The 14,673-nt window shown below is 38.8% G+C and overlaps 1 protein-coding gene across 2 annotated transcripts; it reads left to right on the forward strand.

Annotated features, from left to right (window-relative positions):
• Window positions 1–11,380: 11,380 nt before the first annotated feature.
• On the forward strand, window positions 11,381–11,959 carry LOC142847193 (large ribosomal subunit protein eL13-like). 2 transcript variants are annotated; one of them, XM_075967919.1, is made up of 2 exons: window positions 11,381–11,641; window positions 11,783–11,959. In XM_075967919.1, exons 1-2 carry the CDS (start codon window positions 11,381–11,383, stop codon window positions 11,957–11,959), a joined length of 438 nt encoding a protein of 145 aa, XP_075824034.1. The 2 variants fall into 2 exon arrangements, with proteins under 2 accessions (XP_075824034.1, XP_075824033.1); XM_075967918.1 differs by having other exon boundaries at window positions 11,381–11,959.
• The last annotated feature ends 2,714 nt before the right edge of the window (window positions 11,960–14,673 follow it).

Below are 14,673 nucleotides of genomic sequence, written 5' to 3' on the forward strand. Positions count from 1 at the left end.
TTGATTATTTTCTGCCATCTAGTTCTCTTAGCTGACTTTATTTCTTTTTGTTCCAAACTTTTTAAATGTTCTGTTAATTCACTAGTGTAGGACTTTTCCCACTTCTTTATGTAAACATTAGTGCTATGAACTTTTCTCTTAATACTTTTTTCATTGTGTCCCATAAATTTGGGTCTGTTGTGTGGTCATTTTCTTTGAATTTAGGAAGTCTTTAATTTCTCCCTTTATTTCTTTCTTGACTCATTGATGATTCAGGTGAGCATTGTTTAATTCCTATGTGTCTGTGTATTTTTTAAAATCAGTATTGCTGTTGAATTCTAGTTTTAAATCATGATGTTCTGATAAGGTAAATTGGATTATTACTATTCTTTGTATTTTTTGAGATTTGTTTCATAACTGAGCATGTGGTCAATTTTTGAGAAGGTTCCATGGAGTGCTGAATAAAAGGTATATTTTTTTCTGTTTGGATGGATTATTCTATTGATTTCTGTTAATTCCATTATAGTCATAATATCTGTTAGTTCCCTTATTTCTCTGACTGATCTGACCAGTAGTAAGAGGGGAATGTTGAAGTCTCCTACTATTAGTGTGTGGAGTTTAATGTATGAATTAAGCTTTGGAAGTGTTTCTGTGACATATGAGGGTGCTCTTGTATTTGGAGCATAGATGTTCAATATTGAGATTTCCTCTTGATGGATTTTTCTGTGACTAATATGAAATGACCTTCTTTGTCTCTGTTGATTAATTTTAGCTTGAATTCTAATTTGTTAGATGTTAGGATAGCTACACCTGCTTGTTTCTTAGGTCCATTTGATTGGAATGTTTTTTTCCCAACCCTTTGCTCTGAGATGATGTCTATCTTTGAGGTTGAGATTTGTTTCTTGAATGCAGAAGATGTATGGATTCTGATTTTGTATCCAATCTGTTAGCCTGTGCCTTTTTATAGGTGAGTTGAGTCTGTTTATATTAAGGGATATTAATGACCAGTGATTGCTATCTCCTGTTAATTTAGTTGTTATTGTTGGTGATGTTAATTTGTGTGTTTTTCCCTTCTTTAGGATTTGCTGATATTAGACCACCAATTGTCTATGTTTTTGTTGATGTAGCCAACTTTCTTGGGTTGGAGTTTTCCATTTGTATTTTGTGTAGGACTGAGTTTGTGGCTAGGTATTGGTTAAATCTAGTTTTGTCATGGAAGATCTTGTTTTGTCCTTCTATGGTGATTGAAAGTTTTGGTGGGTATAGTATTCTGGGCTGGGATCTGTTGAAGGCGTAAGTCACAAACAATGCCACACCAATTTGGGATTATGATTAATAGGGTGATATTTATTTAAAGGGGAAAAAACTTACAGATCACTGTCAGCCCTCTGCGTAACCAGGAAGGAAGTCAAGTCACCGGCGGAGCAGGAAGTGAAGAGAGCGAGGAGAGGGAAGTGGCCGCTTTTTTAAAGGGAGAGAGACCACACCCCAAGGGGCTGGTATCTCAGCGGCGATAGGCTGGAGGAGTGGGAGGACCTCCCGTAACACCTCCCCCTTTTGTTTAAATAAGAGAGTTCTAAACCTACTATGAAATTATATACAATAAGTACAAATATCCTATTCTAACTAGCTTAGGTCTTGTATAATAAATAACTTGGCCAAGTCATGAGAGAAAAGTAACTACATCTATATAGTCTTCAACCCCATCGAAGATCTGAGAAGGGAAATAATGTTACCTGGTTAATTAGGAAGTTCAGTAAAACAACTTCCAAAACATGCAACAAATCACAGTGACAAATAGCTACCTAGGCAATCACCCAAAGTCACATTAGCAGCGTTGAAGCAACCAACTTTGGCTAAGGCCTAACATAACTGACACACCATTTTCAAAGGCAAGCAACTTTTCAAAACTATCTTACCCTGTCTTGGCAGGATAAGACAGCCCTGTTTTATCCATTGATGCACGCTCTGTATCTTTGTCAGTGGTTGAGGTATGGGCATTTCTTTGCCCCAAGGCCAGTTCTGCCAAAAGGAAAGGCTCCAGGTGGAGTGTCTTTGGTGCTCAACATTCTCTCGGGAATAGAGTGGTATTGCCAGGAGCAATTGTGTCTCACTACCACAAAACTCTGAGTTAGATTAAAGGCCATTTTCTACAGCTCTTTGAAGAAGTTGAAGACTATCTATCTATACTGAGTATAATCTCTATATATCTAAAGAACCTGATTAATCTAATTATAAATGACAAACTTAGATGACTATTAGTCTATATAATTCTCAATATCTATCTAACTTAAAGATTAAGACAATAAACAACTGTGAAACAAATGAGGACAATGACCTCCAAATATAAACAATGTACAAATATACATTGCAGTAGGTAAATATATATCAATACACAAACATTATATAAGTATCTTAATCAGAGGTAGAAATGTACACAGCAATATGGTAAATATATACAATACAATATATGTCAATACATAAAAATGTTTTAAACAAGGTAGAAACATGCATGCATCCAATAGTCAATATAATTTAACTTTGTATCAATATACAAGAATCTATACCAATAATTTGTCTAAAAACAGTAACTCACAATTACAAATCTATTATCCCATCATCCCTCTTTTTTTTTTCAAAATGATCCCTGAGCTTATAAAATTCCTCCCCCAACCCTCAATCGTATACTAATTATATTCAACCTCTAAATGATGTCCCTAAACCCAAGGGCAAACTTTACTGGGAGAGGGGACGTCGTCCTCTAGAATTACTTCCAGCTGTCATGGGGGCGACGTTCTTTCTGGGGGATCCTGTGAAAGTAAAATGATGGTTAAATTTCCAGATCAATGTCTTTTAAAATTGCCAATAGTCTCTGAGTATTTTGTGCAGGTCTGGCCAAAATGTTGTATAAGATGTGCACCATTTCAGCTAACCAAGTTGGAACTGTCTTGTGCAGCTGGTACCCAAAGCAGGTCTTGTTGTAGCGCTATCAGTATCATGATGTCATATCAACCAGGTGGAGTTGTTGTTATGGGGCCCCATCTTCTTCCTGGAAACTTCAAATGTCACTTCAGGAAAAACTCATTGTTCATTATGAGAAACTTAAGCATTAATCATATAGACATATATATATTCAATGAAAGACATGATAGATATATTCAATGAAAAGTATGATAGATATGAAGAAAAGCAAAGATGTTTTCTAAACTCATATTTCTGTCTGTCCCACATCATGGCTCTTGACATGAGACGGAAACTCCAGAAACTCTGGGTTTTTCTTTTACTAACAGGCTTGGAATTGGAGAGGGACTGAGCCAGAGTCCAACTTCAAAACCAGCTTTATAAATTTAGAAATATGGTTTAATATTACTTACACAACCCATTCAGTTTTCTTGATATTTCCTATCGGGCAGGTATTTTTCCATCTGTCAGTATCCAAACATCCAGGGTCCCTTGAATTTCTCAAAGATGAGTGTTTTCCTGTAGAGATAAGAACAGAACCCTGCCCCCATTCTATATGTTTTTCTTACCACCTGTATGAATATCATCATTGTGGATGAGTTGTCATTTCTCCTTTCCAAGAGGTTTCTCTTCTTCAAATCGAAACTTTATTAATTTTGATGGTATCCACAATTTTTCTTCTCCTGTGGAAACAAGAGCAAAACCCCTTCCCCAACGTAGCACATCTCCTGGCTTCCACTGAGAGGTCAGCACATCTTTGAAATAAATCGGTTGATTTAGTTCAGAAGACTTTTCCATTATCCAATGTCTCTCTGCTGCTGTCGTTCTTTTCTCATTAGCGTTAAGAAAATTCAAGGTTAATAAAGCATTATGTAATCTATTTCTGGGGTATTTTCGGTCCCTTTCTGTTTGTTCAGCATATCCTTTATAGTACGATTTGATCTTTCTATAACTGCCTGACCTGTAGGATTATTTGGTATACCTGTAATGTGTTTTATATTATAATAATCAAAAAAGCGTTTCATTTTCTTAGATACATATGCTGGACCATTATCTGTCTTTATTTGCACAGGTATACCCATGATGGCCATAATTTCCAATAAATGTGTGATTACTGAATCAGCCTTTTCTGAGCTCAGGGCAGTAGCCCATTGAAAACCTGAATACGTGTCTATGGTGTGGTGTACATATTTTAATTTACCAAATTCTATAAAGTGGAACACATCCATCTGCCAGATTTCATTTCTCTTAGTGCCCTTTGGGTTACTCCCTGCAGGCAACGGTGTTTGATTATAGAAAGAACAAGTAGGACATCTCTTTATAATGTCCTTAGCTTGTTGCCAAGTAATGGAAAATTCTTTCTTTAGGCCTTTACTATTGACATGATGCTTCTTATGAAATTCTGAGGCCTGCAACACACTTCCAATCAATAATTGACCAATCTCAGCGTTGCCTTGGGCTAGAGGACCAGGCAGACCTGTATGGGACCGGATGTGTGTTATGTACATCGGACAAAGCCTGTTCCTGATTATGTCTTGTACCTGGATAAACAATGAAGTCAACTCTGTGTCATCTGGTATAAATTCAGCGGTTTCAATATGCAAGATAACTCTTTCTGCATATTGTGAATCTGTAACTATATTAAGAGGTTCTTTAAAATCCCTTAGCACCATAAGAATGGCATATAATTCTGCCTTCTGGACAGGATTATAAGGGCTTTGTTCCACCTTACTCAATTCATCTGACTTGTAACCTGCTTTCCCTGATTTATTTGCATCAGTATAGAACGTACGGGCTCCAGTTATTGGAGCATCACGTACAATTCTAGGAAGAATCCAAGAAGTTCTTTTTATGAGGTTAAGTCTACCACTTTTGGGATAGTTGCTATTAATTTCTCCCAAAAAATTAGCACAAGCTCTTTGCCACGGTTCATTGTCTTCCCATAACTTTTTTATTTCTTCAGTAGTAAAAGGCACTATAATTTCTGCTGGGTCTATACCTGCTAGTTGACGAAGTCTCAGCTTACCTTTTATAATTAATTCAGAGACTTTTTCCACATAAGTTTTTAATTTTTTACTTGGTTTATTAGGTATAAATATCCACTCTAAAATAATATCTTCCCTCTGCATTAGAATCCCTGTAGGAGAAATTCTGGAAGGCAATATGACTAGGATGCAGCTAAGATTTGGGTTCACCCTATCCACATGTGCCTCCTGTAATTTTTCCTCAATCATTGTCAGTTCCTTTTCTGCTTCAGCTGTCAGTTTTCTTGGACTATTCAAATCTTTATCACCATCTAAGGTTTTGTTTAAATGAACTATTAGATCAGGTGTTATCCCAACAGCTGGTCGTAGACTGGAAATGTCTCCTAACAATCTTTGGAAGTCATTAAGAGTCTTTAACTGGTCTCTCCTAATTTGTGCCTTTTGCGTTTTAATTTTCTCTAACCCTATTCTGTAACCTAGGTAATTAATAGAATTTCCTCTTTGAATCTTTTCAGGGGCAATTTGTAATCCCCACCTAGGCAAGACTTTCTTTACTTCTTCAAACATCCTTTCTAAAGTATCTTTATTTGAATCAGATAACAAGATATCATCCATGTAATGATAAATAATGGACTTGGGGAATTGTTTACGAATTATTTCCAATGGCTTACTTACAAAATATTGGCACAGTGTAGGACTATTGAGCATACCCTGTGGGAGGACAGTCCATTGATATCTCCTATTGGGCTGAGAATTATTATAAGTAGGCACTGTGAAGGCAAATTTTTCTCTATCCTTTTCTTGTAATGGCATAGTGAAAAAACAATCTTTGAAATCAATAACTATAAGAGGCCATCCTTTTGGTAACAGAGAAGGCAAAGGAATTCCAGATTGTAGTGAGCCCATAGGTTGAATTACTTTGTTGACAGCTCTTAGATCTGTCACCATTCTCCATTTACCAGATTTCTTTTTTACAACAAACACAGGAGAATTCCAAGGGCTGGTTGATTCTTCAATGTGGTGAGCATCTAGTTGCTCCTGCACCAGCTGTTCCAATGCCTGTAGTTTATCTTCAGCTAGAGGCCACTGTTTGATCCATATTGGCTTCTCAGTTAGCCATTTTAAAGGTAGGGCTGTTGGTACCTCTAAAGGTTTGGTATTTGCTGTATGTTCTTGTACAGCCTGAATGGCTAGTGACCTTTTTCCATAATACCTCATCATATACTTCCCAGAATTATGAGTTCCTGGAACTACAGGAATGTTAATCTGGGTATTCCATTGCTGTAGCAGGTCACAGCCCCATAAATTTATGGCAATATTGGCTATATATGGCCTTAGTCTTCCTATTTGCCCTTCGGGCCCTATGCATTCAACCCATCTTGTGCTTTGTTTTACACGAGATAGGGTTCCAATTCCCAGGAACTGAACATCTACCTCTTGAAGAGGCCAATTCGGATGCCAAGATTCTGGGGTAATGATACTTACATCCGCACCTGTGTCTAATAAGCCTTTAATTAAAGTGCCATTTATACAGACTCTTAGCTTTGGTCTTTGATCATTAATAGAAGTCTGCCAAAATATACGTTTACTCTGTCCAACTGGGTTTTTTGACTCATCCTCCACATGGATTTCATCATTTAGACCAGTATTACTTTTTACAGCAGAAATTGGAGCTTTTAATTTTCTTGGTGAGGCACGTTCTCCACTGTGACTGGGAATGACTGGGCCACTGTTGGCTTGGGGGCCTGCGAGAGGCCCCTCAAGGAGTTTCCCGACGGTATCGGGTTGCCTTCTTTGTCTGTTGTTGACCTGCATTCATTGGACCAATGTCGGCCTTTACCGCATCTCCTACATATACCTGAAGGCCTAGGTCTCCTATCTTTGTCATTCCCAGAGGAGATAATATTCCTAGAAATTCTGTGCCTGCAATCCCTTTTCAGATGTCCTAATTTACCACAATTAAAACACCTGGCAGTTTGATGTCTCCTCATTGCTGTGGAAATCGCTTCTCCTACCCAAGATTCATCGTTATAGCTAAACGTCTCAACATTCATCGTATGCTGAATCCATTCATCCATAGGTGCTGATCTAGACTTTAAAGGCCCAATTATCTTTTTGCATTCTATATTTGCATTCTCAAAAGCTAGGGATTCAAGAAGTATTCGTCTAGCTTCTGGGTCTGTTACCCCTATGTCCAGAGCCTTAATTAATCTTTGCAAAAAGTCAATAAAGGGTTCTCTCTGTCCCTGCCTAATTCTGGTATATGATTCACCCCTTTTTGCTGGATCTTGTATCCTATTCCAAGCATTTAAAGCTGCTTGGTGACATAGACACAGTACTTCATCATCATAAAGAGCTTGGACCTGTGGATCAGCATATTCTCCTGCACCAAGAATTTGATCTTGGGAAACCTCAATACCTTTTGCTCTTCCTTGCTGTTCCATATGTTTGGATTCTTCTCTGAAATAAATTCCAAACATCAAGGAAGGTCCATTATCTAAAACTGCAGACACTAACTGATGGAAATCATGGGGGGTAGCTCTAGCATTAGAAGCCCAAGTCCTTATCATTTCCTTTACGTATGCAGGGTGCAAGCCAAAATTAACAATAGCTTGCTTAATTTCTTTTAGATCATTCATTGCTATTGGCGTCCATCTAGCTTCTCTGACTCCCTTTGAGCCTTTAGAAGTTGATGCTTTGTCAGAATTAAGTATAGGGTATGCTGCTAAAACCTTTGGTAAGCCAGTTCTAATAGCTGGTGTTGGCATTGTATCCTGTCCTTGTGCCTTATTACTCTGTTCACCAGCTCCAATCATTTCTTCAATCATTTCAAGTCTTTTTATTATTGTCTCTTTTGAATCCTTAATCTCCTGACCTGCATGAGTTTCTAGTAAAGATTGAATGGTTCTTAGGAGTGCCATGATCTTCCTAAATGATAGAATATGCAAAAGAATACTGAAACCTAATAACCAGTAAATTAAGTTATCCCCATAGTCATATAAACCTTGCATGATATAACCCATTGTATTGGTAACCAGAACAGTAAAATTCGCGTTGGAAACGAGAACTGCCATATTACCTATTATCCAGCAGGTGGCGCTGTTGCCAAGTCTCGACGAAAACACGGTCCTGTTTCAGAGTCCGCCTAGTATTTGTTAAAAACTGGAAAATGTAAGTTGCTCAACAAAGTAAATGTAATTAAATCAATTCCAGAGATGGAACCAGAAACCTAGAATCCAGGGGTAGAGAAGAGCAATCTGGAAGCTACTTATGCCTCCACGTGACAGAGTCACCCTGAGGGGTTGCAGCTTTCAGCAACCGCGTGCTCTGGTTCGCGCCACTTAAGAGCTGTGCTTGCAAGGGAGATTTGAAAACGACTCAGAAAAGAGCAAATCACGCGGGCAGAGACTACGCGGGCCTGTGGAGTTTAAATCCACAGGCAGCGGCTGAGGAAGCAAGGGCTCCCGCCAAGCCGAACAAGCGCCCGCCAAGCCGAACTTGCGGCCGCCAAGCCGAACTTCCAGCCGCCAAGCCGAACTCGCGGCTGCGAGCCGGGAGAGGTTCTAAAACCAAACGTTGGGCGCCAAATGAAGGCGTAAGTCACAAACAATGCCACACCAATTTGGGATTATGATTAATAGGGTGATATTTATTTAAAGGGGAAAAAACTTACAGATCACTGTCAGCCCTCTGCGTAACCAGGAAGGAAGTCAAGTCACCGGCGGAGCAGGAAGTGAAGAGAGCGAGGAGAGGGAAGTGGCCGCTTTTTTAAAGGGAGAGAGACCACACCCCAAGGGGCTGGTATCTCAGCGGCGATAGGCTGGAGGAGTGGGAGGACCTCCCGTAACAATCTGTGGTCTCTTAATGTCTGTATACTGCTAGACCACAACTTTCTGGCTTTCATTGTCTCCAATGAGAAGTCAGGTGTAATTCTAATAGGTCTACCTTTATAGGTTACTTTGCCATTTTCCTTTGCAGCTCTTAATATTCTTTTTGTACTTTGTATGTTTAGTGTTTGGATTATTATGTGGCAAGAGGACGTTTTTTGGATCCAGTCTATTTGGTGTTCTGTAAGTTTCTTGTATCTTCATAGGCATATCATTCTTTAGGTTGGGAAAGTTTTCTTTTATGATTTTTGTTAAATACATTTTCTGTGCTTTTGAGTTGAACTCCTTCTTTATCTTCTATACCTATTATTCTAAGATTTGGCCTTTTCATGATGTCCCATATTTCCTGGATATTTTGGGCTGAGCTTTTGTTATATTTTATATTTAATATTTTCTTTAACTGATGAGTCTATTGCCTCTATTGTATCTTCAGCACTTCAGATTCTCTTTTCCACCTCTTTTATTCTGTTTTTTATGCTTGTATTTGCAGTTCCTGATTTCTGTTTCTATTATTACCTCAGCTTGTGTTTCCTTTGTTGTCTCTATTTCAGTTTTCAAGTCTTGAAAACTTTCTTTCATATGTTTGATTGTTTTTTTCTTGGTTTTCTTTAAGTGAATTGCTGATGTCATCCAATTTTTTGTTTCTCATTTCCTCTTTAAGAGTTTCAAACATTCTCCTGAAGTTATTTTTTTAGGTCAATATATTCTGCTTCATCCATATTTGGTTGTTGTGGTATTGCTGTTGTGGGGTCTTTAGGATTTACTGATGTTGTGTTACTCTTTGCACGTGTTCTTACCTTTTCTATTCATCTTTTTCTCTCATAGGTGTTGTTGGGGCTGTCTGAGATTCTGTTGATTAATCTTCTAGGTGCCACTGAATCCAAAGCTCAGATTGTTGTTCCTTGTTGTACAGTCAGTGCCACAATAATAGTTACCCTTGTTGTTTACTCCATGTTCCTGAAGATAACTCAGCACTCCTGGGCTTTGCTCAGGTCCCTTGAAGTTTTCTATTTCAGACCTACTTTGGCCTAGGTTACTGGCTTTGACCTGTTTCTGTAAATCCTGGTCTGGATCCCCTCCTGCAGAGGTCCCTGCCTTGGAGTTGGTCCTGCAAAGGTCTCTGGCTCTGGTCTACTGCCTCAGAGTTCCCAGGCTCAGATGTGCCCAAAACAGCAGGGGACCTGGCTCAGGCTTACTCCCTCAGAGGTCCCTGGCTCATACTCAGACCCACAGAGGTTCCAAGCTCCTGCCTATTTCCATTGATGTCCTAGTCCAACGCCTGGCCCTCAGAGCTCATTGCTCAGGCCTACTCCCTGTGAGGTTCCAGACTTACATCTGGACTTGCAGAGATCTATGGTTCCTGCATACTCCCTCGGAGGTCCTAGACTCATGCCAAGAACCACAGAGGTCTTGGCATAGGTCTTCTCCCTTGAATGTCCCAGAATCACATCTGGACTTTCAACGGTCTCTGGATCTGGCTCACATGCTCCTCTACTTGTTATGGTGGAGTTCACTGTCTCCTGTCTACTCTGGACCAGATTGCTGGCTCATTCCTGTGCCAGCAGTGTCCCAGGACAGGATTGTCTCCAGGCTCCTGCTCCCATGGTGCTTTCTTCCACAGGCCCACTTTGGACAAGGTAGCTGTGGGATTTGTTGCCTCTGACGTAATTTGTTGCCTCTGACTTTGTAGTGATAAGAGCTGCGGGGCTGCGTCCCCAGCACCCCAGCTGCCTGGCTGGCTTATGCCCGAAATAACAACACACAAACTGTATTCATTTAAACACTGCTTGCTCATTAGTTTCAACCTCTTAACCCATTTCTTATAATCTATGTAGCACCATGAGGTGTGCTTACCAGGAAGATTCTAGCCTATGTCCATCCTTGGTCGGAGCTTCATTGCATGTGCTTCAGAGAGCAGAGCTATCGTGTCTATCCAGGAGAGGGGAGCATGATGTCTCTGTCTGAGGCATCTTACCTCACTTCCTCTTCCTCCCAGCATTCTGTTCTGTTTACTCCACCCACCTATGTTCTAAGCTATGAGCCCAAGCAGTTTGTTTATTACTTAACCAATGAAATCAACAGATTGATATATGACACTCCCACATCATGACGTCCTGATTTATACTCTCAGCATAGAGAGCTCTTCTGAGAGATTCTGCTACTGAGCACTTGAATGGGCTCTATGGGCAGTGTGATGCAAGTTACTTAGTGACAGTGTGGACCAACTGCTTCCCTGAATTGGGGTAGTAAACATGGCTCCCAGAGCTGGCAGTAAAAGAACCTCTGTCATGTTGGAAAGCCAAGCAGTGTGGAGCCAACAGCCAATTTGGCTGTTCTGGTCCTAGCCATGCCTGCTTAACAGTTTAAAGAAGTAATCAAAACTCAATTACAGATATGCAAAAAAGATAGATTCAGATAAAAATAAACCTCTAGATGAGCTAAAATGTGTGCTAAAATGTGTTTTAAAATGTATGTAGGTTTAGGAATAAAAGAAAATAGGTATAGGGAGTTATAGGAAGAAATAGCTTTTAAAAATAAATCAGTCTTGCCACTGCATGGGAGGCAGCCATGGCGCCCAGCAGGAATGGCATGATCTTGAAGCCCCACTTCCACAAGGACTGGCAGCAGCGAGTGGACACTTGGTTCAACCAGCCGGCACACAAGATCCGCAGACGCAAGGCCTGGCAGATGAAAGCACGCCTCATTGCCCCTGCGTGCGGACCCATCAGGCCCATCGTGAGGTGCCCCAGAGTGCGCTACCACAACAAGGTCCGAGCTGGCCAGGGCTTCAGCCTGGAGGAACTCAGGGTGGCTGGTATCCATAAGAAGGTGGCTCGCACCATTGGCATCTCCGTGGACCCAAGGAGGCGAAACACGTCCACCAAGTCCCTGCAGGCCAACATGCAGCGCCTGAAGGAGTTCCGCTCCAAGCTGATCCTTTTCCCCAGGAAGCCTTCCGCTCCAAAGAAGGGAGATAGTTCGGCTGAAGAACTTAAATTGGCCACTCAGCTAACAGGACCTGTGATGCCCATCCGGAATGTTTATAAAAAGGAGAAAGCCAGAGTCATCACAGAAGAAGAGAAGAACTTCAAGGCTTTTGCAAGTCTTCTCAGGGCCTGGGCCAATGGCCGCCTCTTTGGTGTCTGAGCAAAGAGGGCAAAGGAAGCTGCAGAGCAGGATGTTGAAAAGAAAAAGTGATGTGCTTTTGGAATAGTGCAATAAATTTTCCATAAAGCAAAAAAATAAAAACAAAAAAAATAAATCAGTCTTTAAAGAGATAGTCAAAGTAATAAAAAGAGTACAGACAGTTATATATTAAAAGTGTAAAGATATTAAAATAAATATTAAGATGTAATGGAGTGAAAAAAGCCATATAAAGATGAAATATGCATAAAGAGTCTGGATTTTGTGTATTATTGTGTTTTCTTTGGATGTTGGACTGTTAATGAATTAACTGCTGAAAAAAATTAATTCTGGGGGCTACTAAGATAAACCACCATATATATTTTAAAATTATCTTGACTTCAAAATTTGAATCTACTCTTTGGAATAGAAGTTCTGTTTTTCTTTTCACAGATGATAGGAACCTGTGGATTTCTTTCAGACTAATGAGATTTGATGGAATAAGACACCCTGAAAGGTCTTCATGAACCCTAGACATAGTTTACCCAACAAACAGGAGGGAGAAGTTTGAAGACAACTATGCCTAAATTAACAAAAGTTTGTTTATAAATGTTTGTTTTCATTTAAAGGGGGATATCATATAAAAATAAATACTCTACATTGGTATGTACTTTGATTTATTGATACAAATTAGATACCAATTTTGTTAATTATATTTCTACACTTGCTTAAGGTATTATATTTATACAGCTCTTTTAAAAATGTAATGCATAATTAAGAAATACAGGTCAATAGGTAGTCATCTATAATAATAAACTTTTAGTTATGTAGGCCTTCTATATATAGAGAGATATATTTCAGTTAGATATACAATCTTGAACACTTCAAAGACCTGTGGAATATGGCAAATAAAATGATTTTAAGAACTTATATTTAGTAACCTCCACCAGAGCACGCCCTAACAAGCAACCTCCTGAAGAGCAGGCTGAAGCCAGTAACTTCCATGGAAGGAGGCCCATGCCAGTGAACTCAACCTCAGTGGGAACAGCCCCAACCACCAGATTGCAGAGTGGTTTCCTAGATCGATGAGCAACCACTCTGAATACCATGTGACCTCTAGGGTGACTGGAACTATTGTTCTGACTCCCCCATAATAAACAGCCATTTAAGTCTTGGGATCCACTTGCACTTGGATGAGTATTCACTAGAGACATGGCCCCAACTACACTAATCAGAGGAAAAAGTAAGTTGACAAGTTAAGAACATACTCAACAGCACAAAGAGCCACACAGCAGTAATAAAAACTAGTGAGTCTACAACAGCAAGACATCAACACCACACTACAGAAGAAGTAGAACAAAAATGACCTATCGAATGTCCTAAAAAAATAACTTTAGGAGATTGTTTGAGGCCCCCAAAAGAGAAATGAAAATTTCTTTCAAAGACGTGGAGGAAAAGACAAAAAAAAATTGAAAGAAATAAACGAATCCCTTAAAGAAAACAAAGAAAAAGCAATCAAACAGGTGAAAGAAGCAATTCTAAGCTTGAAAACTGAAATTGAGACAATAAAGAAAACACAAACCAATGGAATTATGGAAATGGAAAATATGGGGAAGCTATCAGGAACCAGAAATGCAAGCATAAACAACAGAATACAAGAGATGGAAGATATAATCTAAAGGGCTAAAGATATAATGGAGAAAATAGCCTCATAAGTCAAAGAAAACATTAAATTTATCAAAGTTTAACACAGACTATTTCTGCATATAAAAGAAGTTATTATTAGAGTAAAAAGACAGCCAAAAGAATAGAAAAAAATACTTAGTATCTATATATTAGTATCAATATTTCCGATACACAAAATAATTAGAAATTGTAAAAAAATGAGCATCTGAAACCAAACAAAACAGTCACTTTAAAGGCCAATAAAATGTACACCCAGTTGTCAATTAACAAAAAATAAATAGCCAATAAAAACTTGAAAATGTTAAAAATCACTAACCATCAATAGAACACAAAAACAGTGAGCTTCCATCTCACTCCATTCAAAATGGCAACCACCAAGAAGACAGATATCAGCAATGCTGAGGAGGATTGAAATGATGTGGATTGAAATGAATATTAAAATACTGTTAGTGGAAAAGTAAACTCATCCAACTAACATAAAAACAAATATAGAGTTTTTCAAGGTACTAGAAATAGATCTAGCAATGACACAGCTCTAACACATTTTGTTATTCATTCCAATCTCCAAGTTATTGTATTACAGAGATGCTATTTTAAAAAGTTAAATAATGAAATCAACCTAGCAGTCCAATAACCAAAGAATGGGTAAAGATAAAGTTTATACATACAATAAATTTTTTCAACCATTATGAAGACTGAAATTATGTCAGTTATAGGAAACTGAATATATCTCATCGTAATTTTACTATGTAAATTAAGTAAGTTTAAGTAAAACAAATGTTTCATTTTTCTATTCTTTGTGGCTACTAGATTTTATTGGCAAATAAAATTGTGCATTTGCCAATGACAGTGTTGTATAATGCAAATTGTTATTTGTTTATATTGTAAACAAATCATTTTTCTTTCCGAATAAAGACATAGCATCAGCTGGGCAGTGAAAGTGCACACCTTTAATCCCAGCCCTTGGGTGGCAGAGGCAGGTAGGTTTCTGTGCGTTTAAGTAAGCCTGGTCAAGGAGAGTTAGTTGAAGGACAGTTAGGGCTGTTAAACAG

The sequence above is a fragment of the Microtus pennsylvanicus genome, chromosome 3 (genome assembly GCF_037038515.1).
Source record: "Microtus pennsylvanicus isolate mMicPen1 chromosome 3, mMicPen1.hap1, whole genome shotgun sequence".
Taxonomy (NCBI): Eukaryota; Metazoa; Chordata; class Mammalia; order Rodentia; family Cricetidae; genus Microtus; species Microtus pennsylvanicus.

What these genes read in the sequence shown, in the direction of transcription:
- LOC142847193 (XM_075967918.1), top strand. Translation starts at nt 11,381, where the DNA reads ATGGCGCCCAGCAGGAATGGCATGATCTTGAAGCCCCACTTCCACAAG.